At 38.8% G+C, this 26,495-nt stretch overlaps 1 protein-coding gene across 25 annotated transcripts in view; it reads right to left on the minus strand.

Annotated features, from left to right (window-relative positions):
- The window catches only part of RBFOX1 (RNA binding fox-1 homolog 1), a 2,389,987-nt gene that overhangs the window by 1,099,161 nt on the left and 1,264,331 nt on the right, over nucleotides 1-26,495 (minus strand). For 2 of the 25 annotated variants that reach the window (XM_037911695.2, XM_037911693.2), the window contains exon 1: nucleotides 13,634-14,074. The exons of 20 other annotated variants lie outside the window; for them this stretch is intronic. In XM_037911695.2, the coding sequence (XP_037767623.1) occupies nucleotides 13,634-13,678 (45 nt within the window). In that variant the 5' untranslated portion in view covers nucleotides 13,679-14,074. Of the gene's footprint in view, nucleotides 1-13,414; nucleotides 13,443-13,633; nucleotides 14,076-26,495 lie in introns of those variants that run through there. 3 more of the 25 variants (XM_043523269.1, XM_037911701.2, XM_037911700.2) reach the window with 3 other exon arrangements.

Raw genomic sequence — 26,495 nt, forward strand, 5'->3', positions numbered from 1 at the left:
AACTTCTGTTCTCCCTGTCTCATAAAACAAGAACAAGGGGATGTGCAACAACACTGAAAAGTGACATATAAAAGGAAATACTTTAAAAAATGCATAATGTTTAATTAGACTACAGAGCTCATCAACGCATTGTGCCAGTGAAACTGAGAATTTAGGAAGTTTTAAAGGGGAACTGGATATTTCTATGAACAGCAAGAATATCTAGGGTAATAAAGTTAAAGCTTTTTTAAAAAGTGTGTTTTAAAGGGATATAAAGCCTCATTCTTCAGAGTTTACGTTAATCTCTTAAATATCAGTTGTTAGGATGAGATCTTCCTGGGGGGCAGGTTATCCTACATATGCCTACTGTAATGTGTCCTGCACGTGCCTCTGAAGTTTCTATTGCTGACCACTATCAGAAACCGTAATACTGTTCTAATGGATCACAGGTCTGATCTAGTATAGCAACTGTTGTATTGTTATTTTAAGAGTTATGGGCTGTTGGGAAGGTAATATCACAGCATAGACCTCTTACAATAAATTTGATAGTTTACATGACATTTATTCAGTTGTTTTTTGGAGATAACTTTTTAAACATCCTCCCATCAACAGGAATAGAGTAAAAAATATATTTACAGATTTGAGAGTTTCTATTAAGCCACAAGATGTCACTATTGCTGCGCACAAATTCAGAAGGCAGTATATTTATCTGAACCCTTAAATAAAGATCAGAAATTGTTGCTTTGCACATTTATATTTCTTATTGTTATAAGGGTATTAGTAATGCAATTTAATGTAGCTGAAAGACTAAGTATACCAACCCATAGGCAATTTTCTAGATTAATGTCTTTGGCTAATGGTGAAAGGCTGTATGTCGTGTTGAACAAAAACAACCAAGTCACAATGATAATATTTTAAGTACTCTAGCAATTTTATTTTTATTATGTCAGTGGGATGTTGCCCGTGTAGTCTGCAGTAATTGATTCCCCCATCGTACCCCCTACCACCACCATTTTATTTCATTAAAGATTTCTGAATCCCACAGTTCAGGCTCATCAAGACATTTTTCAGCTAATCTCATTATCTTTCTTCATGTGTAGGCCTCATCTTAAGTATACATTATGAATCCCATTAGGAAAATAGGGCTTTAATTAACGGTATAAAAACTACAGTTTATAAGAAAACAACAAGATGCTCCCTTTCCATCTAGGAATATGTGATTTGCCATACAAAATCAGATAGCTGGTCCATCCACTTTGGTGTCCTGCCTAGAAAAGTGGCCAATACTTGATACTTCGGGAGAAGTGGGGAAACAAACCTTAAATAATTGTGCAATGCTAAACAAAGGGCACATTCAGCTTGGATCTGTCCTTTTATACAGAAAACCCCCTTCCTGAATGTTAACATGGCACCATCTACATGGTAGTTCAGTTCTTCCTCACATAGACCTGGAGAGATTAGAGATACCTGGAGAGAACAGAGCCATTAAGAACCATATGCTTTATAACCTTATACCTAAAGACCTAACCATATAGACTTTTTTACAACTATATTTTGATTTTTGCAGCTCCTGCTGAGAAAAGATTCAAAGTATCTTTTCTTAAGGAATTTACTTTCTCTTTAATGTCTGTGGGACATTTTATGCTTCCTAAGTCTCTTGTGTATGCCTCATTATCCCACACTGTGTTCCACATTTGGGCTATGGCAGGTTAAGAGGTATGACACAATAATACGTTTTAACTTCAGAACATCATGAGGTGACTCATGTGCTTTGTGCAGTGAAACCAAGGAATATCCCCCAAAAGCCCATACAGTTCTAATAAGTCTTGGGCAGCTCCTGAGGGGAGACATTTGGAGCTGGGTAACATGCTGTGAGAAGCCCAACAGATTTATAAAACACTAAGTAAACTACAAAGAACACACTATTTTCTGTAATATGGGAAGCTTAAAATTATAAGAGTTGAAATAAGAATAAGAGAGCAGAAATATGAAAAAGTACTAAAGGTAGGGATACATAATAGTTTACTCGATCTTCCTGTCTCCCTAGCCATCTGTATTGACAGAATTATTTTTGTACGCTTCTACACAAAGAGAAATTAGAACAAAAACCATAATTGTAAATAAAGAAGATGATTGCCATGTTTTTCAATCCCCTTGCCTATTTGCTACAAGACACTGCTGGGTATCTCATGTCTTTCTTGTTAACATTTCATGGAGCACTTCCACAAACATACGTTTGTTCTTGTTCTCAACATTTTGTTCTGTCGCTGCGACAGATGGCTTTACATGGAAGCATATGAAAATATTAAATACTTTATAAACCAGTTGAAGTTTGAAATGCCTGTGACTAATGACTGTCTTGACAACTACTTTTTAATACAGATATAAAGAATTCTATTTAGCGCTGCCATCTCACTTGTTCTATTTGCTACAGTATTTTTTAAAGCTACAGTATTCTAGGAGCTTGTTTAACATCAGTATTGTTTCATTACATTGAGCCGACACTCCATACTTTATTCTGCTGTCTGTTCAGAGAAGGCTAATGCAACCACACTGCTGGGAAGCTGGTGATGGAGACTAGAGAAATTATGGTTGGGTAGGGCAGGAGCTGACATCATGCCACTGTAGATTCTGCAGCATGGTGAAAAAGCATTCACCAGTGTCCTTAATCCATCTTTAAGAAAAGATGTAGCATTTCCTTACCCAGCATCAGGTTTTCTGGAACACACTGCTCTAGATCACAGCCCTGATCCCACATTACTCAGACACACACCTCCCTCTGGTATGCAATGTTCATGGGAGGACCAGCTCCCCTTCTTCAACATGGCTGACTCTTAAACACGAATCTCGGAGAGGAGGGGATCCTCCTCTACTCTTTCTCTTCACTCCCTTCATAGTCTGAGGCAAACATAGTTTAACCCTAAGTCTTCCCTGGCCAATTTTACATCAGACTAAAAGTGCTTTGAATAATGACTATGCAGATGGTGAGCTGCGATTGCTGCTCCTGATTGGCTAAGAACCATGCACATCCAATTACTTTTGTTCCCTTCTGTCCCCACTCTAGTCTGCTTTTTTGTCTGACCCCCTTGTCATGTCTTATCATTTAGACAGCAAGCTCTTTGGGGTGGGAACATCATTTTCTATATGTTTGTACAGCACTAGCACAATGGGCCCTAGTCTGGTTGGTGTCCGCTAGCTACTCTAACATTAGTGTTAAATAAAAATAAGCAGCCGCTACTGTTCTCTCTAAAATGTTCTTATAACTTGACTTTTTTTCCCCAGAAAACTTAGAAGTTACTGAATAAGATTATGACTGGGAGATGAGAAAGTGTGTGCAATTTCTACAATTGAAACTGACTTTCTAGAAAAAGTAGAGTACAGTCAGATGAGTGTAGTTTGCTTGCCTGTTCAAAAGCTTAAAAAAACAACTCAGGAGACCAGGAAGTCTTAATACAAAGCACAGAGATGTGTTACAATATTTGCCCAGTACCAATTCCTTTAAATGTTTCCAAACCTAAACATATTGTAACTGTACTAACAGTCTATTAAAAGGGCTTTGTTATTGTAGTTGTTCCATTAAAATATAATAAACATCTTTCACAGCAGGAAATTTGGCACACAATATAATTTTCATACTAACTGATTCATGTGTTTTTCATTATACAATGAAACATTTGAAAGGTGAATTAAAAAAACTTACTAGTATACCCTTTATCATACTTTATGGACCATACAGCAAAGTACAGCTGAGAGGATAAGCATTGGGATTTTATTTTAAGCTTTATGGAAGGCAACCATTTTCAGACTTATCAGAATTAGTTATTGTTTTGATGAAGGTAATTATAATACAACTCCATGTAGCCTTAACTCATAGAAAGCCAAGCTGAGATAATTTTTACCAATGTACAATGAATATTTCACAGTGAGAAGTTAGGATCTTCAGGAATCAGACTATCAGCAAATTAACTTGCTTAATAAATATAGAATAGGGAACTAAGCATTTCATGGGAAATCAGTTTTATAATTTAGGAGTCATGACACTAACTTTTTAAAAAAAGAATACACAGAGGTCAATCCCTCTTCCTTAAAAATAATTTATATTTTATGTTTTCATGACAAAATTTTGTCAGAAGTCTAAAAGTGTTCAAAGTTATAGACAAGGCCTTGTATAAAGCAAGCAACAAATTAACTTTCTAACAAAACCATCAATAACCCTGAGTTCCACCTTAGGTTTGTGGTTAAAATCTTGTGCTCTTTCCCTTTAAAGAAGATAATTTAGTCTGCAATTTTTACCATTTGATCACTCTAGATTACCAAAGACTAAATTGTGCCATGTTAGGCAAGTCTGTTTCCCAGTGACATTCCAGCTCACAGCCAGTAGGCTTCCTGGAATGAAAAGTGAACATCTGCTTCACTTCTGTAAGGAACTCAGCATAACCCCCATCTATGCCTTCTGTCCCTTTTGAGTGCTGTGCATCTATAGACAAGAGGGGAGAAGAAATCTTCACGGTGAGTGCACAGAACACAATGTGCTCGGCTCTTGCAGCAGCCACATAAGGAGGAGAAAAGTGCGTCCCTCTCTTCCGCCGCTACTGCATACTCACATAGAGGTCAATTAGAATATATCAAGTTGCACATGGAGATTTTGTAATATGGTCTAAGCTTAACTGCTAAAATTACCTAATCAGCTTTCATATAAGGTGGCTTTGTGCCATGTTTATGCTTCCACCCTTCAATCATGAGCTCCTGAAGCAACTCAAGAATGTTCTGAGTTGTGCCCAGCTGCCAACGAAGGCCTGTAAAGCCCCCTGTGAAGGCCAAAAGTATAGGACAGATCCATCAGTGGCTATTAGCTAACATGGTCAGGGACACAACCCCACCCTCCAGATATTCCTAAACCTCCGACTGCCAGAAGCTGGCAGTGGACAGCAAGGGATGGATTACTTGAAACTGCCCCGTTCTGTTCCTTCTCTCTGAAGAATCTGGCACTGGCCAGGATACTAAGCTAGATGGACCATTGGTCTGACCCAGTATGGCTGTTCCTCTGTTCCCAGCCCTTCCCCTCTGATCATACTGCCTATAGTCTCTGTATGCCACAAGCTGCAAAAGAATGGTAACATAGAGCCAGCCACTCCACTTGCATTCTGTCACTGGGACTCCCCAAGTGGCCACCTAAGATGGCTTTACAGCCTCACCCCCTGCCCTGTACTGCTAGAGGAGTGTATAATATCCTACAGTACCCAGTTTTATTTTGGTTTGTTTTTAATTGGTAGAATAAATTAACTTACTCCACAGAAGTCTAACAGTAATTCCAAGTGAGGGCAAGGACTGCTATTTAGCAGGTATAGACAACTGCAGAGTTAACTGTTGTTGAATATACTAGCAAGGAAGTCTAGTACAAAATATATCTTGCATTTTCAATATAAAAATAGCAAATTTACTATCCAGGTATAGTCTGACTACTTGAAACTCACTAGTAGACCATAACAAGTCAGATTCATATTAAAAGCCTCTTTTCTAAGGAATACTGAGTCTGGCTTATTCACCATTCTTGGACTGAGTTCTGGGATCACTGAGTGTCTAGTATCCAATATAACATTACATCTATAGATCTTGATTCCTCACCAGATTATATTGGCCTATAGTGTAGCCTGACTTGAGATCAAAGTCTAAATTCAAAAATAGGCCTAAGTTAAAAAAATAGAGATGGGCCAACCAAAATGCCTATGAAATTTGAGGTAATTTGTTACCATTAACTAGAATAGAGCAGAGTTAAGCCACTGCAAAACCCTTTTCAAAACCCCACCTTATTTTTAACACTGTTGTTAAATCTATAGTATGCATACTTTGAACAATAATTTAATAGTAAAAGTAAAACCAGTTAACGTATTAGTAACCTTTCCATGATTTGAACCTATCTACTCTGTTTGACATTAGTTAATAGTTAGTGGCCACAAATGGGTGAACAATAAGAAAATGTCAGTCATATAAAAGGTTTTTAAGTCTTTAATTTTAAATCAACCTAGACGCATCATTTCTGCAGGAACTAGGGGTGCTGTGGGTACAGCAGCACCCTCTGGGTTGAAGTGGTTTCCATCACATGCAGGGTTTACACTTTTGTTCAGTGGCTCTCAGCACCCTCACTATACAAATTGTTCCAGCTCCACTGCACTTCTGTTTCTGAGATCAAGAGCCATTTCAATGAGTGAAATTCCTATTCCATTATCAACAGGGCACACAGATGTTCAGTCAGGGGCTTGAGCCATAGTCCATCGAAATCAGTTGAACGGCTCTCAGTAACCACACCAGTACCCTTCATAGGGTTTGGCTTTATTGGCAACTCGTAACACATATCCCTGTCCAATGCTGATTGACATGAGGGTGCCAACCAGTCGTCCTCAGCCCCAGCTTCCTAGTTTGCTCTCCCTAGAGGCTACTTTCACCTCCTTTGTACCAAGGGAGCAGTTAATGAGCAACCCCTCAGGGTGCCACAATGGGTCACTAAAACATTAGCTTTTCACACAGGCTTCTAAAACATGCTAAAGGAGTGGGTCAACAGCAAAATCATGCCAACCTGTTACACGACCGTATTGAATTGCTCAGGACACACAGGTGAATGAACTACAGATAATGGAATGGATTTTAAGCAGCAGGCCACAACTATATTAAATTATCACTGGGTAGCGGTGATATATGCCCCTCTCATATAGTAGGCATTTAACTGGACTTAGCATGTGGTTACTGGGCTCCCCCATTAATGCGGTAAACACCTCCCCCCATCGCCAGGACTCAGCTCCCTTATGAATCCTCTAATCCTTCACCCATGGGCAGGAAGGTGACAGTACCACAGGGTACCTATGTCTGTGAATTCTTCAGGCTTCCCCTTACAGGCACAAGGTCCACTAGCTAAAATCTCAGGTCTCATTTACCTCTGGGAGCGGGCCCTTTTAGTTTTTATCCGCACTAGACATGATCCACAACAGTTGTATTTTCCTATAGTTTTGTTTAATTTTAGAATTCTAAATCCTTCTCTTGTTTCCTCCAAATGTTCCTCCATAATGCTTTTGTGAAGGTGAAAAATAACCCCAACAGACCTCATCCAATTTGGCCCTATGGGAAAAAAAATCCTTCCTGAAAATGTGATTGATTGGACCCACAGCATCCTAGAAACACAGATAGCTATCTATAACTACAGAAGGAAGAGATTTAAAATTACTGGAGGGAGGGCAGGAGAGAGAATGTGAGAGCAAGTTAGCTACCACCCTCCTCCCCTCACCAGTCAATGGGAGGCAGCAAGCCCAATGTGGGGAGGGAGCAAGTCAGTCCTAGCTTGTGCATCTCTCCTTCCCCCTTCCTCCTGGGAGCAGCTCCCATGAGGCAGGGGGAGGCATTTTTCAGGCATGGATGCTCTCCACATTTCCTCGTGGACTAACCAGACATCTCCCCCATTGAGATGGGGAGTGGTATTGCACTACCTTGTTCTCCTTGTTACAGTGGTTTGTTGGTAAGAGGAAGCAATTTAAAAAAAAATTGTCACATCTATTTGAAAGATGCTTAAAAACACCTAAGAGTGTGGTCACCATGCTTGTCCTTGGTAAATATAATTGCTGCAAGTCAAGATCGTGTGATACAAACGATATTTTCCTGTTTCCTTTCTTTGGGAACTAAAAAAAGGATGCTCACTTTCCAAGGAAGAGTGGCCTAGAATTATGTTTCAAATTGGTACCTCCAAATGTGCAGAAGGGAGTAAAAGAAATGAAGACGATTTGGAAGCTGTGGTGTTGGCAGAATGTATACACATTTAATTGGAGTTGAATTTGTAATGCTGCGGACCACTGAGGACTCTTTGTTGGAATGAAATGCTGTTTGGAATGGGATTTTATTCTTGGTTAGACAGTTTTGCTCCTTGACAACTCAGCAGTAATATTCTCTGGGAACTGTCATGATTAATGTTGTTTCATTTTTATGTGCTTCTGATATGTAAATAAAGAGGTGGCCTTGTGTGGCACTGGCTTAATTAATTTGGCAAGTAGGAAGGATGTGCAAAACTGACACTGTTCACAGCTTTCTAAATAATCAAACTTTCTCAAAAGTTAAGAGTCTCAAAAGGAAAAATGTTAAATGATATTTCACGATCCATTTAGTCTTGCAGACTATTCTAACTAAACCTGTTTGGGTTTGCTTCTTTGTTGTGTTGTTTCCTATTACTACCGATTACTAAACTTTCTCTGTATACATGGCTGATAAATCCTTTTGAATCAACCCGTTTATGTTGTCCACATTATTCATTGGTATCATACCCCAGAAGTTTGGGACATCACAGATCAGAAGCAGTAACAGACCTGCAATCACTAGCACCGTGGCATCACAGATTATGAATTAGGCCAGAAAATCAGGATGATTAAATAGGAGACACCATCTGCTTACATATAAATATCTGGGTAATCAGCAATAGTACAAAAGGAAAAATACATGACAGTCTAATGAGGCTTGGGTTAAATAATGTGTTTTTAAAAGCTTGCCTGAATGTGGCAGTGGTTCTTCAAAGACACTGTTGCATCATCATAAGTGTAATTCATCACTGAAATGATGCTATTTTTTGTTGCAAGTCTCATATGATCATGTTAATTCCAAGTTACAGGAGAATAGTATTTTAAATAAGCAACACTGAAATTCCAAAGCTATTGCTTAATTTATATAATATATTTTTGTATATACAGATTAGAGAACAATCTGGTTAGGATTAATTATTTTAACTAATGACCAAAAACAAGTGTCTGTGCTTCAGTTCTTCTCCTGCATTTCACTTTTCATTATCGAAAAATAAATTCCCCTCTACTTATTATTTGTAAAACTAAAACATTTAACTTTTTGTAAGGGAAAAACCCACATGCCTAGTTCATAGACACATATTTATAAAGTAAAAAAAATAAATTCATATTTATATTTTCAGTGGCAGCCTATTATATAAAGTGTATTTAATTTGCAAGGAGTAACACGGTGATTCTCAATCATCCATTTTCAAATGTCACACTCCACCATTATGAGTTGGCAGTTTCTATTAAGGCTTTATTTTGGAGGAAGACTAGCCATCTAATTTATTGACCATGATCAGTTTATTTTTTCCCAGGTTAGATTCACATCCAACATTATATAAAGGGTAGAATTCCACATACAACTTGTGTAAATCACTGAAAAGCAATTATATGCAATATTAATATTAGCCACTTAGATGAAGCTCTTCAGTTATATAACTAATTATTAACAAAATATACATTTTCTTTATGCTCATATTAGCTAAAAGAAATCCTTGCATTGATTCTTACAGGCAATTTACTAGTCTCTCAAAGTTATGTGAATCAAAATATAGGTAAGTAAATGAGAAGTTGCCAAAACCAAATGATATTACGTGCATTTGACTGTCAGTATTGCATCTGTTGACAGTGAAGTACTCAAATAAAAATTGCACAGGCAAATGCAGAGTAAGGATTTTTCTAATAGTCTCTGTATTTTTGCAAGCACCTGACAAGAAAGAATACTCTGAATTCTTTATATAGCTGAAAAAGTAAAAAATGAAAGCATGTTAAGTCCAAGCAGTAAAATTGGGCTTTTTGTCATTTTTAATTGCTTGAATTCATAACCTATTTTTGCTGAACAAAAACTGAATGTTAACTGCTGACTCAAGAAATGTCTCCATTTTAGCACTTTAAAAAAAGTAACTTTTATTGCAAGACCAATTGGGAAGGGGGAAAGACAACTAGTATGTCTCCCGTATATACATTTCATATTTTTGACCATCAGAAAACTGTCCCTGATCAAAAATCAAGTTCCTGTGGATACAACTTGTAGTTAATTATCTAACAAAAATAGTCTGCTATTCATACGCAACCTGGTGGAAGAAACTGTATTATGTTTTATTTTCAGTGAATCTGAATGGTAAATCATAGCCTATATAATTTAACCTGGTTAACTAAAATCAAATGCTGAAAATGCATTATGAAGATCAATGTAAAGAAGTGCTTACACTCTATATATTAATCCCCAAAGCAAACACACTCACACTATCAAAATTGAAGTTCACGTTAAATAAAAGTATGGAATGCAAAATCTCCTGGATAGAAGACAGTAGCTTTGCTTCCACTCTTATTTGTCTGAGATACTCTCTTAAAAACCATACAGAAGAAGGTTGGATCAGAGTTTTCTGAGTTAATACACTATAGTTGAGCAAATATTCCTGGTTATAAAATTAAACTTAACCCCCTTAAACATTTTGGAAATAAATGCTGAAAATACCTCTGATTAAAAGGACTCCATCAATAATTCATAGTTTTTTTGTTAGCCTCATGAATGCCATTCCAAATATCTCATTTCCCCAAAATATCACTTTTCTCTCATCAAAATGTAATGCGAGGACCAGTGGATGTTAGGGGAGACTTGTTTATTATGTAGCTTTTTCGACAAAGCTGCACTCCTTACCCCCTACTGACTGAAAGATGTAATTTACATTATGCAAATCAAGCATGCAACTCTATTATTACTCTGAAAACAAGTGGAAATATGCAATATGACATTTTTAGTCTTATATTAAAAAAGAGTACCTTTGAAAAGCAATTACCTATATTTCTGTGTATAGGTGTTCTGTGTATATATTTCTGTGTCTAGGTGTTGACCTCTGTAAATGCTACTGACAAGAAAACTTTATTTGTAATATACTTCAAAACTAGATAAAAAGCAAGTTTTCAATATTGATTTCTAGACTAATTGTATAACAAGCCCATTTACTGGAAAATAATGAGACAATGCCATGACTTTAAAGGAACCAATATTTCCCTCAAATGAATACGCTTAAAACGTTGCCATATTGCTTTTCTATGAGGCAAGTTCAAAACTGCGTTTCTGATTCCCAAAAATTTAATCTCAGCTACTGAAGAATAGTCATACTAAAGCCATTGGCCTCTTCTAATAATTCTACGAGTATAATACCTTCTGATGAAATAATTTGTAGAAAAGTGCCTGAAACCTAATATCCATGTAAATAAAGCAAAATAGGCTGAAAGATTGCTTCAGGGAGCTTGAGTTAGCTTAAAAAGAACCCCCACTTAAATATTTTAATAAAACATCACAACAAGTTTGAATAAGATGTTTTCACTTGTGAAAAACTATACACCTTTTTCTCAGAATCACTTTATGTGTTATTTCTTACCTTCTACCACAATCACGTAAGAGCAATACTCGATCATGTTTCATTTCTCTCCCATTTCTGACATTACATTTGGTTTGCCAACATTTTTGTAATTTAGCATCACTATAAAATATTGCTGATTATGCTGTATTAATTTAAACGTAAAAATAGTCATAGTGCAAGCCTCTAGCACAATTAACAAATACAAGGTTTATTATTTATTTATTAATATTTATTTATTTTATGGTAAAATGTGTAATTTTATAAGCAAAGCCGAACAGGTAAGTGAAATGAAACAATTATGTCGAAAAATATTAAACATTCCTACTTTAAAGGAACTACTGAAATATTTTGACTCATTTAAAGTTTATAAAGGTAGAAGATAACGCCTTTTGGAAAAGAGCGATCCTTTTGTTTAACAGAATGAATGAAATTGTTCCATGGAAAACAGAATGAAGAAAAAAGTTTTAAACCTACTTTCTTCCAAACCTAGGCATGACATTTTAAGTAGTTTAATTAAATTCTCTGTTTACATTTGTCAAGAAATCAACATATTAGATATTAGGAAGATAAGGACTAAATATAAATTCTTTTACAGCAAAAAAAGAAATACAGCAGGATCATAAGATATAGTGAGCATATAACATTTTGAAGAACAAATAGTCTGATACTATTTTTAGCAAGAGAAGTACAATTCACTTAATCCTTCAATAGATATAAGATTGAGTGATTAAGTATGTGGACACAAACATACACACACACACACACACACCCCTATATTTAAGGATCAAACTAAAAGTCCTTTATTGCTGCTTTTTCAATTATTCATAAATGAAAGCCATGAAACAGGTATCAGTACTGCACTGATTATTGAGGTGTGGGGTGCAACATAGATTATGGAACAGCTGTAGAGGGTTTTGCAGCACTTTCCAAAAGGCAAACTGTCATACTCAAATATATATATATATATCAATATAAAATTCAAATAATACAGCATTAACCAATATACATGTTATGATAATTAAAGGAAATAAAAATGTTTTAACAGAATCCTGAGTTGTGTTGGAACCCAAAATACCAGTATTTAATGCTACCAGAAATAAATTACTAACTTCCTACTTATTTAGATAAGTTTCAATTACTTCTATAACAAACCATATTTCATTAAAAGAGTATGTATGAGAATGAAAAAGATTGTTTTAGATCATTTTACATACTGAAATACAGAACTGACTAAGATACCTGAAAAGTACCTTAAGGTTACAAGCAGTGAGATTTTATGGCGCCTAAACTGAGATATTTGCTATCAGCTCCTAACTACGTAAAATACACAGTACACAACGTTCCACTACATAACTGTGCTGGAGGAAGCAGTAAGTTGTCTAAAATGTATGGCCCCCCAGGTCTGTCTGAAAAGGATTTTTTTTTAACACCTTATTTTCCTGAACATTGTTCCACATTTTGCAACCTATTTTTTTTAAAGAAAGGAAATGTTCAAAGTAGTTGGCAATATCCCAGTTACTCTGTAACTGAACAAGGTTCTTAGCCATAAATCCATTTTTTTCTGAAATATGCATATTCTTTAGTATATATTTTAACAAAGTTAATTCAACTATATGTAAAGGTAGAAGAGTTTTAATTATAAAAATATTGCCACACTCTATCCACTAACGCTCTAACATGTACACTACACAATTACATGGGATCAACTTTAAAAACATCAGTCAAAAGTGCACCTGTTCTAACATGCTAATGTATCAGCAATAGGAAGTATTCAGGTACCTTAAACTTCTTAAAGGTGTTATCTATTTGGTCAGTAATCCTGCAAAGTGTCTATTAAAAAGCAATACTGTATCTTAGAAAATCATTCTTAATTAGATCCCTGCAGTATTTCATATAAATGCTAATATATATCCCATCAAAAGTAAGTTAAACATCTCTTTGAAGATGAAGTTCACACAAACTTCAGTCAGACACAAAGAAAGGATGAACAATTAATCCCACCACATCTCAGTTTCTATAAGCACTGCATACAGGCATGCCTCTAAACACACATATTCAGCCACAAATTATACATACATAAACACAAGCACAGCCCTTTGGAGAATTAGTCCTGTACACTTACATACCATATACCTTTCATAATATGAAAACCCATCAGCATGCTTCTAATATTGCTCTTGGGTTTTATTCCGTCAATTGCTCAAATCCCTATTCTAATCACACAGCCAGAAGCCACATGCAAACACTAACCTCTCTGCATTAATGTTCAGAAGCCACTGAAGGCAGCTACACAATAACAGCAGCCAAACATGTCAATTTGCCCCCCCCACCACCACCACACCTACTCCCGCACCCCCCTGCATCTCTGTCAATGGGTTTAATGTTTGTGCTCCACATCATTTACCAAGGCTATCTTTACCCTTTTTCCTCTCTCTCCCTTAAATTGTTTTAAACCTTCTTCTGTCTTACCTGAAGGGCATCTCCCACGACTGCAATTAGCTGCCAAGATTTCATTGTCGGCTGCAAAGTGCCTCCTGTTTCCTCACCAGGAGAACACAAGAGAAGTAAGGGGAAACAGCAAACGGTACCCACGTGCTGGCAATATAAATGACTACAGACATCTGTCGTGCTTGCTGCGTGTTTGCTCCGTTCTGCTTTTCTGCCTGCCTCAGTGCTTGTATCAGGTCTAGATGCACCTACAGCTCATAACCCCAGGAAAGAATAAAATAAAAAAGCACACAAAGAAAAGATACAAAAGGGCTACTGATGCAAGGCAAAACCAAGGATTTCAAGGTTGGCTTGGCAAGGATAAGATTATGTATGCCCCCACAACCAATATATGTATATTAGATATGCAATACTGTAATACTCCCCATCCTGAGTCTTTTACTAGAGCTATTGCCAGCACTGTGTTGGTACCACTATCTCTCTCTCCTGCACGTGTCCCTTCCTTGTTCTTTCAAGCATTAAATATGTACCACATGACAGAATAGGGCACCTTGCACAGTCCTCTGAGTCCACACTTGACAACCAATTTTAACTCACGAGCAATGAAATGTCTGAAGGCAGAATGTAAGCACTTCCAATTACTTATGCTACACCTACATCATTCAAAATGTCTATGGGACAGTATTAATGATTTCCAATATGCTATTCTATATATATCGATACTAGATGAAAAAGCAATTCTTCATCTTTCCTCCTTTTTCCCTGCAGTATCACTGATAGGCTTCATCGCATAGAATCACTCTGTTTTATTTGTATATAAGGGCAATTTTATGCAGGCTTAGCAAAAAAACCCAATCCCCTCTCCCCACTCCCACAAAATAAATAAAAATAGCTAAATAAGTAAATAAATATATAGCCAATTTAAGGGACCTTTAAACTGGATGTGTACAGTTTACCTTACCCAATAATATAATAAAATAAATCATCATAATCATTTTGCTGAAATGTTGCATAATAGTAGCTACAAGATGAAATTCTGAATTTGCTCGAAAATTACAAGACTGTGGAGATTTTTTTAAAATACAAGAATATTGGGGGAAATTGACAGCAAATCCTAGACATGTTTAGCTGGAGACACAAACAATTAATGCACTGTTTGAGAGAGAGGGAAGGAAATTTATTTCTTAGCTAGGTTGGGTGTAGAAAGCAATGATTTATTAAGCAAGTATATTTTACATTGTTTCCAGAAAACAAATTTTCTTTCTCCAAATAAACACAATTGAATTGATAAAATCCAAATATCTGAAGAACCACTTTTTTTAAAGTCATCTAATGACATACTGTAGAATAATAATAACAACGGCACTTTGGCAACCCTATGGTGGAGTATGTCCTGGGCATATTTAGAGGAAGTGGCAAATTATGATCTAGATGATCATAATGGTCCCTTCTGACCTAAATATCTATGAATCTATGAATTGCGTACAATACATTAGCATAATGCATAGCTGCACAATTTTTTGAAAAATAATGAAGTACTCGTACAGCAATCTTAACATTTATCACAGTTCCGCACACACATACACAAACTCCCAAAAACGAATGACTGTGTACGTTTTTCTTTTTTGCATATGTAGAATAAACAGAGAATTTGCATCCATCTTTGTCAAACCAGTGAAACACTAAGTCAGGTTTTCCAATAAAATAGAAAATATATAAAATAATAATAATACTTCAGATTCTGAATTTACAGTTAAAGCTGTTGAGAAAGCTTATTATAAAAGTTACATTCATCCCTTTTCAGGGGGTGTATAAGAGGGAAGAGAGATATTTTACCTATGACATAATTTTTTTTCTCTCTTTATTAAAGCACGCTTTGCAATGTCTTGGTATGTAATTTAAAAATCAGTGCAGCCGCATGGACTAGTGGACTGCATACTGGGCTAAGACAAAAACTCAAATTCTAATCCCAGGTCTGATACTGATTTTCTTTGATCAAACTACTCAACTTAAGCTAAGTTTCCCCATCAGTAAAATTGAGATAATAATATTTGTAACGTAAGTGCTACGTATTAATGGCAGAATTCATATGTTAACTATATTACTCAAATATCAGAAATGTCTTTGTTAAAAGAACTAGGTATCTCTAAACATAAAAGTTCCCTTACTATAAATACATATTCCTAAACCTGTAGAGACACCATCATATTATTATTTACATCAGCAAAATATTTGGAGTCAGGTTTTCAGTTTGATATTTTTTATTTGTCCATTCGTTCAAGTCATGTTTCTGTCTTTAACCTTTTTTGACACTAAGCTCAGAATTACATTAGAGATAACAGCAGCAATACAACAGCCATTTCAGTTTACAAAAATACTATAACCAGAGCAAGGTCATTCAGAATTAAAGCATACACAAAAACTACCATAAACTCTGTTCTGTTGTTTCTAGGCATTGCAGCACATACGATCAGAGGTCCCAGCAATGCTGGCAGATGTTACCTGCTGTACTCACTGTTGTTCTACAGAGACTGCAATTCTTTATTTCCAGTAGGGCACAAATTAGTTAAAACTAACTAATTAACCCATTAGTGACAAAAATAAAAATAAAAATATTGGTGAGGACAGAGCTCGTATAGGGGTGATGTGCCCATTCACAAAATTGTCTTGACATATTGGGCTTAAGAACTAATAATAGCATTATCTTAAAAGTGGCACCATAAAATTAAAAATCGGATTTTTTAAAAACCCTATGATGGTTAAAAAATAACATTTAAAATTACTGTAATTGAAAAATATCACAGAGGGGAAATATCTCTGTTTTCAGTTTGGTTACTTTGCACAACTGACACCTCTGTATACAGTAACTGTCACCATTTCCCCTATATTGTCAACCAGCTTTCTCTTCCATTTCTGTTCCTCCCATGCCCATAGCTAGCAAGAAGGCAGACAACAGAAGAAGAAGTAGTAGTAGAAGTAGTAGTAGTAGTAAATCTAAACCATAAAAACTGGCAGAGGTATGTAAGGGCAGACGTAGGCCCTGAAACTACTTGAGTGACTTGTATTCCAATCCTAGAAGTCCCTTCCCTGAACTATATGAGTGTTTGCAATTTAAACAACAATTAACAGAAGATGAACTCTATTTTTTGTTTTTGATTGATTAGATATTTTAGCATATTTAGCCATTCTCTGTGGATGCATGATGCGTTTCTAGAACACCAGCACCTGTACAATGTCCGGGGCATGTACCTCAGTTCCTTGCATTCCATTCAAGTTTTCTGTCAGGTTTCCCAAGGAAAACTTGGTGGTCTGTATGCATGAAAAGCAGGTGGTACTCAAGGTCATAACTGTCCCTTTCAAACGCCTAGAGAGCAAATTGTGCCCTTGCTTTTCTTTGAGTTTTGGGTGGTGTTATGGGGACTTGACCTGCAGTACCAGAGCAGAGGTGCCATGAAATATTTCATTTGACAAGGCAGATGCTAGGGGGAGCACTATGTGCAGCAGCACTTACATCCCTAATTGAAATGTGTACTGTTCCATCCTCCTGGGCCTAACATCTTGGTCCCAGCAAGCACAAGGGAGAAAGTATCTTGCCAGGCACCCTATGGAGCTGTCCATGCCCATTAGGCTAAGGAAAAAATGTCCAGTGCTCAAGCCCCATTGATATATAGCATGGCTTTCTCTGAAACAGGTATGCTATCAGGTGGTTGAGGAGAGGGGAAAGTCTTTGTCCCTTTGTAGTACACCTGCAGGAGCAGCCATTATATAGCTCTACACCAGCATTACAATTGGCACAGTTTAGTTACCATAAGCATTGCCTGGTTTTTGAGGTTCAAATTTTGTTTTCATAGATTTTCTTGTTTTCATAGATTTTCTCATGATGTGGTTGAGACGAAGTTTATCAAAATTTAAATAAGCAACAGTATGAAAGGAAAAAAAACACCTGATGCAATCCATCTCACTATCTCACCTCACCAAGATCTGGATAGAGCACTGGACCGGGACTCAGGAGACCTGGGTTCTGTTTCCCGCTCTGGCACTGACCTAATGAGCATATTACTTCCCCTCTATTTGCTTCAGTTTCCCCATATTTGAAATGGAGATAATGATTCTGACCTCCATTGTAAAGTGCTATGAGATCTACGGATGAAAAGTGCTATATACGAGCTTAGTATTATTATATGAACTTGCTTCAATTTAAGAGCTAACTGCTTGCATTCTTTCCCCTAGAAATTAGCTCAATTCCTATTACTGGGTTTCCCACCCTGTTAAGAGAAATGCTTTTAAAGATTTTTAAAAAGAAACCAGAACAACTTACTTTAAAATAAATGTATCATTGCCAAAAGAAGACCTATCTTAAGTATGATTGTCTAGTGCTGCCATTATTATATACATCATTACAGAAAGCTACCATTGCTGGAAATTTTTAGCATGCAATTGCTTTTTAGTGTAAATTACTTGATTAGGTCTCCATCCAACAGAAATCTATTAACAAGCAATGTAATCTTTGAAGGAAAATGTTGATTATCCTCCTTTCCAATGGAAGTTGTGGTAAAGATCTTGAAAGCAGCACTCAAAACATAATGTAATCCTGCATCTGTACAGCTTTGAAAACATTTTCTGTATGAGAAAGTGAAACATATGGCTTAATTTGCAGTGCATTTATGTATCAAACACATGGGGGCTCTGCATAGCTAACAGATTAGTGCCTAAACGATTTCTTTTTACATGTCATCTAATGATTCAGTAGTATTACAGAAGGTGAGCCTAATGAAGCATATTTAGATGGAAAAGTATCCTGAGATTTATGATAAACACGCTGTGGTTTTATTTCTAAATGGCTTACAGTTGATGTGTGGGGGTCTAGGTTAGATGACTGACACACTGAGAAACACAGCAACAATCATATATCACACTCTTAACAATGCATTCAGAGCTCAAGGAAACCTACATGTGAGGAATCATGATTTTAGACTGCCACTGCAAACAACACTTTAGAGACAACTAAGTTACAAGCATTATTTAATCAAGTCTATTGAAATGAGTATACCATAAAAACATGCCAGATCCTGCTACAGCTAAAAGAACTTAGAGTTCACACACACAGGGCCTGATCCTGCAGACATTTATATGTTAGTAACTTGACACTGGGATTAATCCCATGTGAATACAATTACTTACAAAAATAAGTATTTTGTAGGATCAGACCCATAGGAAATACACTGAAAGGCATACTGTATTTTACAGAACAATAATCTTGGACTCTTTTTTACAAAGTCCAAACCTTAGTTCTTGTTTCAGATCAATATTAACCTTTTAAAATATTGTTTTGTTCTGCAGATTCACATACCACAATTTAGAGGGAACAAAAACAAGGCAAAAAAACAAGAAAACAAAAGAGAAAACGCTCTCCCTGAAAAGTTACAGAATTCAAATCAAACTTATATAACCTAAGATGGTTGAGTAGCTGTCCATTATATCTTGATTGCTTTTTAAACTAAAATCAATGCAAAATTAGCTGAATAAAAAATTCCTACCAATTGCAGATTTCGTTTTTAAGTGGTTGCCTAAGAAGAATAAAATATGTCAAGTATAAGAATTTGCAGTTTTTAGGCATCTGTTTTCTTATACTAAATAACTCACAAGTAACACATATAGCATTTGTAAAGTTTATTACATCCCGTCAAAATGACTGCCCTGCACTGAAAGCAGGGGGGCCATTGTCCCGGCTTGCCAGAGAAAGACAGTAGTGGGGGGGAGAGGGGGGGGAGGGGGGCGAGAAGAGACAAAGTCGGAAACTGCTGCAAAAAAGGTGGTGTTAGTCAGCTTTGTAGCACTGACTCACCCCCTTGGAATGTAAGAGCAGAAGGCTTTAAGGGTGCAAGCTCTGGCACTGGAAACGGCTTTCTGCATGCAGCAGGCAAGGCAGCACCCACCCTCTCTCCCCCTGAGTGTGATTATCAGGTGAGTACAGGTGGGTTTGAACCTGCTATGGGCATTGTGCTAGTCACTCCTTTTTAGTGGGGCTGGGAAGGAATTTTTTCCCCTCACTACCATATTGGCTTCGGTGGAGTGGGGTTTTTTCACAGCGACTGTTAGGGAAGACCTATTATGGTGAGCACAAAAGGTGTGGTAGGCTATATGTCGCAACTTATTTTGTAAGTGTGGGGCAGATGTCCAGTGCAGGTACTCTATAGGGACGGCATCCAGTGACCAGCTAAATGGCCTGGTAAAGGACTTAAAAAGGAGGTGCTAGCTAAAGGAAAAGAACGGCGGGTTTGGGGTTCCTGAGGTTGGAATGGCAGGGAGACAACTCCCCCTTTCTTATAGCCCACCTTACCCCTCCTACGAGGGGGGGTGGATGGTAAGGTCCCAGCAATGGATTTGCTGGAGGGACCTGGATGGAAAAAGGGGTTGGCGCCCGCCCCCTCCCCCCGGCCCCAGGTAATTACAAAATAAACAGGGTTTACCTGCACTGAACATTTTTATCTGCCAGGCAGTCCCGGACATCTAATAATAAAGTTACGGCCTGATTAAATCCATATCAAGTGTCTCTGTCCTTCTTTCGGTATAGCTGGAACAACTACTCAACCCCACCAGTCATTTACAGTTTTTTAATATAACTTTAAGCGGCTAATCACTCTCCAGTGATCAGAGTATTTTCATGTGAGTTACACATAAATCATACAGAATTATAGCAGCCCACAGAAAAAGTCACCTTTATTCTGCAAGTCACCTAAAATATGTACTTTTGCATGTTTTAATGAAGCATTCACTATAAAATACAGATAAGCATAACATGCATGCTATTTTTATACCAACTATGTTCCTAACCATTTATCTGCATATCAGCTTTCTCATTGGATATGCTGATCACAGTTTCTTCTGCAATAAAGGCAGGGCATAGGGAAGAGGAACATTCATATTAGAATTTGACTGCGATGTAACTGAAGTGTTATGGATCTGGTAAATATGGTCCTCCAGACCCTAGTGCAAAAACTTTCATAGATCAATACAAGAGGAATGCTTGCAAAAATACGAGCACATCTACTGTGTCCTCCCCTCTTTCTGCCCCAAACTGTGCATGCAAACAGGATAACTGTGAACCTAACTAACTAACTACATGCATGCACTGTGGACTTAATTGTTCAATAAAATAACGTATATAGTGATATAAAATGTAAACAGCGCATAATGAAAAAAAAATATAGATTTGGGCCAGAGTAAGAGTTCAGATATGAAATGTGGTGTGATTTCAAAAAGTCAGGAGATCCTAGATCTCAGAGGCCATGACTACATGACCGCAGATGTTATTGTTTAATATCAGGTACACTGTACTGGTACATCTCCAAATTCAAATAAGTAAGAGTTCTCTATGGAAGTGTTACAGGGACCTTGAATTCCTGCAGCAAAGAATTCCTTGTACAGTTACACCCATATTTGCAACAATGCTGAAGTACTTAAACTATTAATACGAAAATAAGTTACAAAGGCAAATAATATTTTACAAATAATGTTTCAAATGTCTTCACCATTAGCAAGAGTTACTACCCTGGAGAACTGACCAAAATAATATTTTTTGGAAGACTACACTGCACTTCTTTTCAACCTAGACTAAAAATGCTATCAAACTTCATTTATAAACAAATCACAGTTAACCACATTGTTTTAGTGTTAGGCTTCTTTTCATGGTTCTGAACTTAAAATTTTTCCCCACTTTGTAACCATGCGCTTTACACTTCAACTGTGTGCTGCAGCTTTTTGCTGAAACTAACACTTCTACTACTGTGAATGCTATTTAATCTGTATAACATTGCTGAAAATCATTATAACACAATAACATTTTAACTAAAAGGGTGATATAGTACCTGCAAAGTCAAAGAAGAAGGAGCTCACTGCATCATAAGCAATGGACATGGAGTCAAAGGGCCAATGTCCCCTGTAGGGAGTGTTATTGACCAGACAGCAGGAAAACAGGGAATGTGGAGAGCTTAAGTTTAATAAAGTTCCACTTGTTCAATTTAGCCTGCATTCAGATTCATAGATTCCAAGGCCAGAAGGGACCATTGTGATCATCTAGACTGACTTTCTGAATAACACAAGCCACTGAATTGCCCCAAAATAATTCCTAGATCAGATCTATTAGAAAACAAAACGTCCCATCTTGATTTAAAAATTGTCAGTGATGGAGAATCCACCACAATCCTCTATAAATTCTTCAATGGCTAATTACTCTTACTGTTAAAATTTTACACCTTATTTCCAATCTGAATGTGTCTAGCTTCAGATTCATAGAATCACAGTAATGTAGGGCAGGAAGGAACCTCAACAGGTCATCAAGTCCACCCTCCTCACTTAAGTAGGACCAAGTAAACCTAGACCATCCCTAACAGATGTTTGTCCAACCTGTTCTTAAAAACTTCCAGTGGTGGAGATTCCACAACCTCCTTTAGAAGCATAGCCCAAACCTTAACTACCCTTATAGTTAGAAAGTTTTTCCGAATAGCTAATCTAAATCTCCCTTGCTGAAGATTAAACCCATTACTTCTTGTTCTACCTTCAGTGGACATGGAGAACAACTGCTCACAAGCCTTTTTATAACAGCCTTTAAAACATTTGAAGACTGCCGACTTACCAGGTCTTTTCTCAAGACTAAACTTGTCCATTTTTTTAACCTTTTCTCATAGGTCAGGTTTTCTAAACCTTGTATCATTTTTGTTGTTCTCCTTTGGACTCTCTCAACTTCTCCACACCTTTCCTAATGTACAGCACCCAGAATTGGACACAGTAATCCAGCTGAGGCCAGTGCCTAGCAGAGCAAGACTATTACCTCCTGTGTCTTACATATGACACTCCTGTTAATACACCACAGAATATTAGCCCTTTTTGCAACTGCACAGCATTGTTGACTCTCATTAGTTTGTAATCCACTATAGCCCACAGATCCTCTTCAGCAATACTACCACCTATCCAGTTATATTCCCCATTTTGTAGTTGTGCATTTGATTTTTCCTTCCTAAGTTACTATGCACTTCTCTTTATTGAATTTATTCCTGTTGATTCAGACCAATTCTCGAATTTGTCAGACTCATTCTGAATTCTAATCCTGTCCTTCAAAGGGCTCATAACCCCTCCCAACTTGGTGTCATCCACTTCCAGCCATTGGATCGTGTTATACCTTTCTCCACTAGATTGACAAGCCCAATATCAAATATTTGTTCCCAAGGTAAGTACTTACTGACTGTAATCAAGTCAACACTTAACCTTCTCTTTGTTAAGGTAAATAGATGGGGCTTCTTGAATATATCATTATAAGGAATGTTTTCTAATCCTTTAATCATTCTCATGGCTCTTATCTGAACCCTCTTCAATTTATCAGTATCCTGTGGACACTAAAACTGGACACAATATTCCAGCAGCTGTGGCACCAGTGCCAAATACAGAGGTAAAATGACCTCTCTATTGCTATTTAAGATCCCCATTAATGAATCCAAGGATTGCCTCAGCCCTTTTGGCAGTAGCATCTCACAGGGAGCTAATAATGTTCTGCTGATTAACCATCACAACTTCCAATTTTTTTCCACAGTCACCACTTCCCAGGATATAGTCCCACATCTTCTAAGTAAGGCTTCACTCTCTGCAGATGAAACATGGTGGCAGTGTCTGAGCTGCAAGGTCTTTGAAGCATAGCAACTGGCAGTGAGAGCCATAGAATTTGGTCTGAAGGCCACCAGAGCCTTGGATTTTGCAGACACAAACCAAGTCCAGTGAAAGCTAGGGATGTAAACAGACCTTGCAATGCAGGAGAATAACAACAGCAGGAAAGTAAAGCTATCATTTTACCTGATTGTGGAACATGAAAGAGAGCTCTGCACCACTCCGAAACTCAGTGGTGGATTTAGAGTTAGTGGGAACCTGTGCTCAGCTTTATAAAAAAAAAACATAAAAAAAAAACATTGGGGTGCAGGATCTGGCCAGGAGTTAGGCTGTGGGAGGAGGCTCAGGGTTGGGGTGTGGGGTCTGGGAGGGAGTTAGGGTGCAGGAGCGGGGTGAGGGTTGGGGTGTGGGTTCTGGCCAGGAGTTAGGATGTGGGAGGGGGCTCAGGGTTGGGGTGTGGGGTCTGGGAGAGAGTTAGGGTGCAGGAGCAGGCTGGGGATTGGGGTGGGGAGTCTGTCCAGGAGCTAAGGTGAGCGCGGGGGCTCAGAGCTAGGGCAGAGAGTTGGGGTGCACAGCGTTTACCTGGGGCAGCTTCTGTTTGGTGCGAGGGGTACAGGTGGGGATGGGGGATGCAGGAGCTCCTGTTTGGTGCTCAGGGTGGAGGTGGGGATGGGGGGTGCAGGAGCTCCTGTTTGGTGCTCAGGGTGGAGGTGGGGATGGGGGGTGCAGGAGTCAGGGCAGGGTGTGTGTGTGGGGCTGGGTGTGTGTGGGGGGGTGCAGGAGTCAGGGCAGGGGGCTGGGGTATGTGTGTGTGTAGGGGGCAGTGTGTGGGGCTGGGGCAGTCCCAGTCGCTGGGTCACCTTACCTGGTTGACTGGTGGACGCATCCCTGCCCCACCACTGCTCTTGTTTGCTGTCAAAGGGAGCTTTGGCGGCAGCAGCAGGTGAGAGCTGAGACCCCCTGGCTTGCTGCTCCCTTCCCCTGGCCTTTTTCCAGGGGCCACCAGCAGCAGGGCATGCCAGGGACTGCACCTGCACTTCCCAGCATCCAGAGGAGCAGGGCAGGACAGGTGCGAACGGATGCCCCACCAGGGGAGAGCTCAAGCCTCCGCTGCAGTGCGCCACCAGCCGGCCCCTCACCTGCCTGCCTCACCTGGCTGCCAGTGCCAGCCTGCAGCAGGAGCCCTGGGAGGCAGCAGGAGTCTGGCTCACCAGCTGGGAAAGTGCACCGCATGCTGCGACTCCAGCATGGCTCTTAAACAGCTCCCTCCCTGCTCTCCCCCACAGCTTCCGCCCCCGCAGCAGTCCCCCCTGCAGGGGGTGCTGGAAGGTGTTGGGCTGTCCAGCCCTGGGGCCCCCTGTAGTTGAGGAGCCCCATGCGAGGGCACTGTGTGTTTCATTGTAAATCCGCCTCTTCTGAAACTCACCATTTTCTCAAGCCTCACAGCATTTCTAGGAGCCATGGGGACCTATTTCATTCCAAAGCAGAATGAAATTATGGAGCAATACAGGTTTTTCACTAGAGGCCAATCTGAAGGAGAGGAGATAGACCCCTATACTACTGCCTTACACACACTGGCTGCTATATGCAATTTTGGGGACTGATAGGCTCCCTCATTTGGGACAGGATATTTTGCAGCACTTGGGATCCATCACTTGCAGGTGTGTCCACTCTGGGAAGGTGACCTCAGGTTAGACAGATGCTTAGACATGGGGCTTGCAGCAGAAGTCTCAAGAGAAAGGTGAAAGCCCTAGAAGCACAACACCCCCAGAAGTATATGCAGATAGACAACAGAGAAGGAGATCAGGTTGTCAGTGTTCCATACCCATAACGAGATGCATTGACTATGGGAGACAGCATGCACAGGAAGAGATTTTCCCCTCACTAGGACAAGGAATGTGGCAAGAACCACCATTCCTGACAGTGTGTGCAAAAGCAGAAGAAGGTCTCAGAAAGATTCAGTCAGACTTGTACAAAAAGGGAAGAGCACATCAAACAGCTATGATGACATCATGCCTCTTTCCTTTAGTCTGAGAGCATATCAGGTTCAGGCTCTTGGGACAGGAAAGCAACAAGTGACAATACCAATCTTCTTGCATCCAACAATGTTAATAGGGAAACACCCTATGCCCTTTCAGGTCGACAACATGGCCTGCTGCAATGTACTCAAACATACCCATTACAAAGAGCAGACACAATCTGATAACATACAATCAGAGCATAATGCAGCCAGCAGGAAAATGTGGCCTCATAGTAATTTACCAGAACATTAACAAACAGTACCAACGGAAGTTTGTGGTGGTGGATGGTAAGCATCACAGACCCCTCTGGGGAAATACAAGCCATGGACCTGATCAGGCTGCAACATCAGCATTTTATAGCTGCAGGGGAAGAAGCAAAAGACGGACAATGGAGCTAATTTTAAAAGCAAATGGGGAAATTTTCAAAGGTGGTGGGTACCTTGAAGGAAAGCTGCACCTGGAAGTAGATTGCAAAGTGGAATCTGTGTATTTACCACCAACATAAATTCCAGCAGCAATATGTAATGCTGTATACCAGGAGTGCAAAAGTCAGTAGAGCAAGGGTGTCATAGCACCTGTGTAGGCAAATGTAAGCAACATGGTGGTGATAAAGAAGCCATCTGACAAATTAAGCATCTATAAAGACCCAAGGCAACTGAACCGGACACTGAAAAGATGTCACTATCCTTTGTCCACAATTGCTGACATTTTGACAGTATTCTTTCTATGGAATTTGTTTCATTTTTGAATATGTTGCAGTAACATGAAATGGAATATTTCCATCAAAGGTACCAGGTGTTATCCAAGTTTCTATATTCCTCTTTTATCACCAAATAATAAATACACCAATTTAACTACCATATTTTGCATCAGATTCTCAAAGCAAGGCAAGCACAACTGCACAAAATGCTCCCCCACCCCTGCAATCAATGGGGGAGGAATCTTGAAAGGACTGCTGCAGAAGTACACAGTGCCTGGGTGTGGACGTATGCAAGAGTATACGCACGAAAGGAAGGGGGTCCTTGGGCACACGGCCTTCCCATTGGCTGGGGATGGGGAAAATGACCCCCCCACACACACACTCACACCCCATGCTTCTGAAAAGCCTCTTGCTCCAGCTAGCTACCCTGCCCTCTGTTCCCTGAATTGCAGTGCTGGTGCTGTGTTTTTTAGGGTGCTGCAGGTCTGACTGATTGCCTGTTTGT

The sequence above is a fragment of the Chelonia mydas genome, chromosome 10 (assembly GCF_015237465.2).
Source record: "Chelonia mydas isolate rCheMyd1 chromosome 10, rCheMyd1.pri.v2, whole genome shotgun sequence".
In the NCBI taxonomy this organism is placed as follows: domain Eukaryota; kingdom Metazoa; phylum Chordata; order Testudines; family Cheloniidae; genus Chelonia; species Chelonia mydas.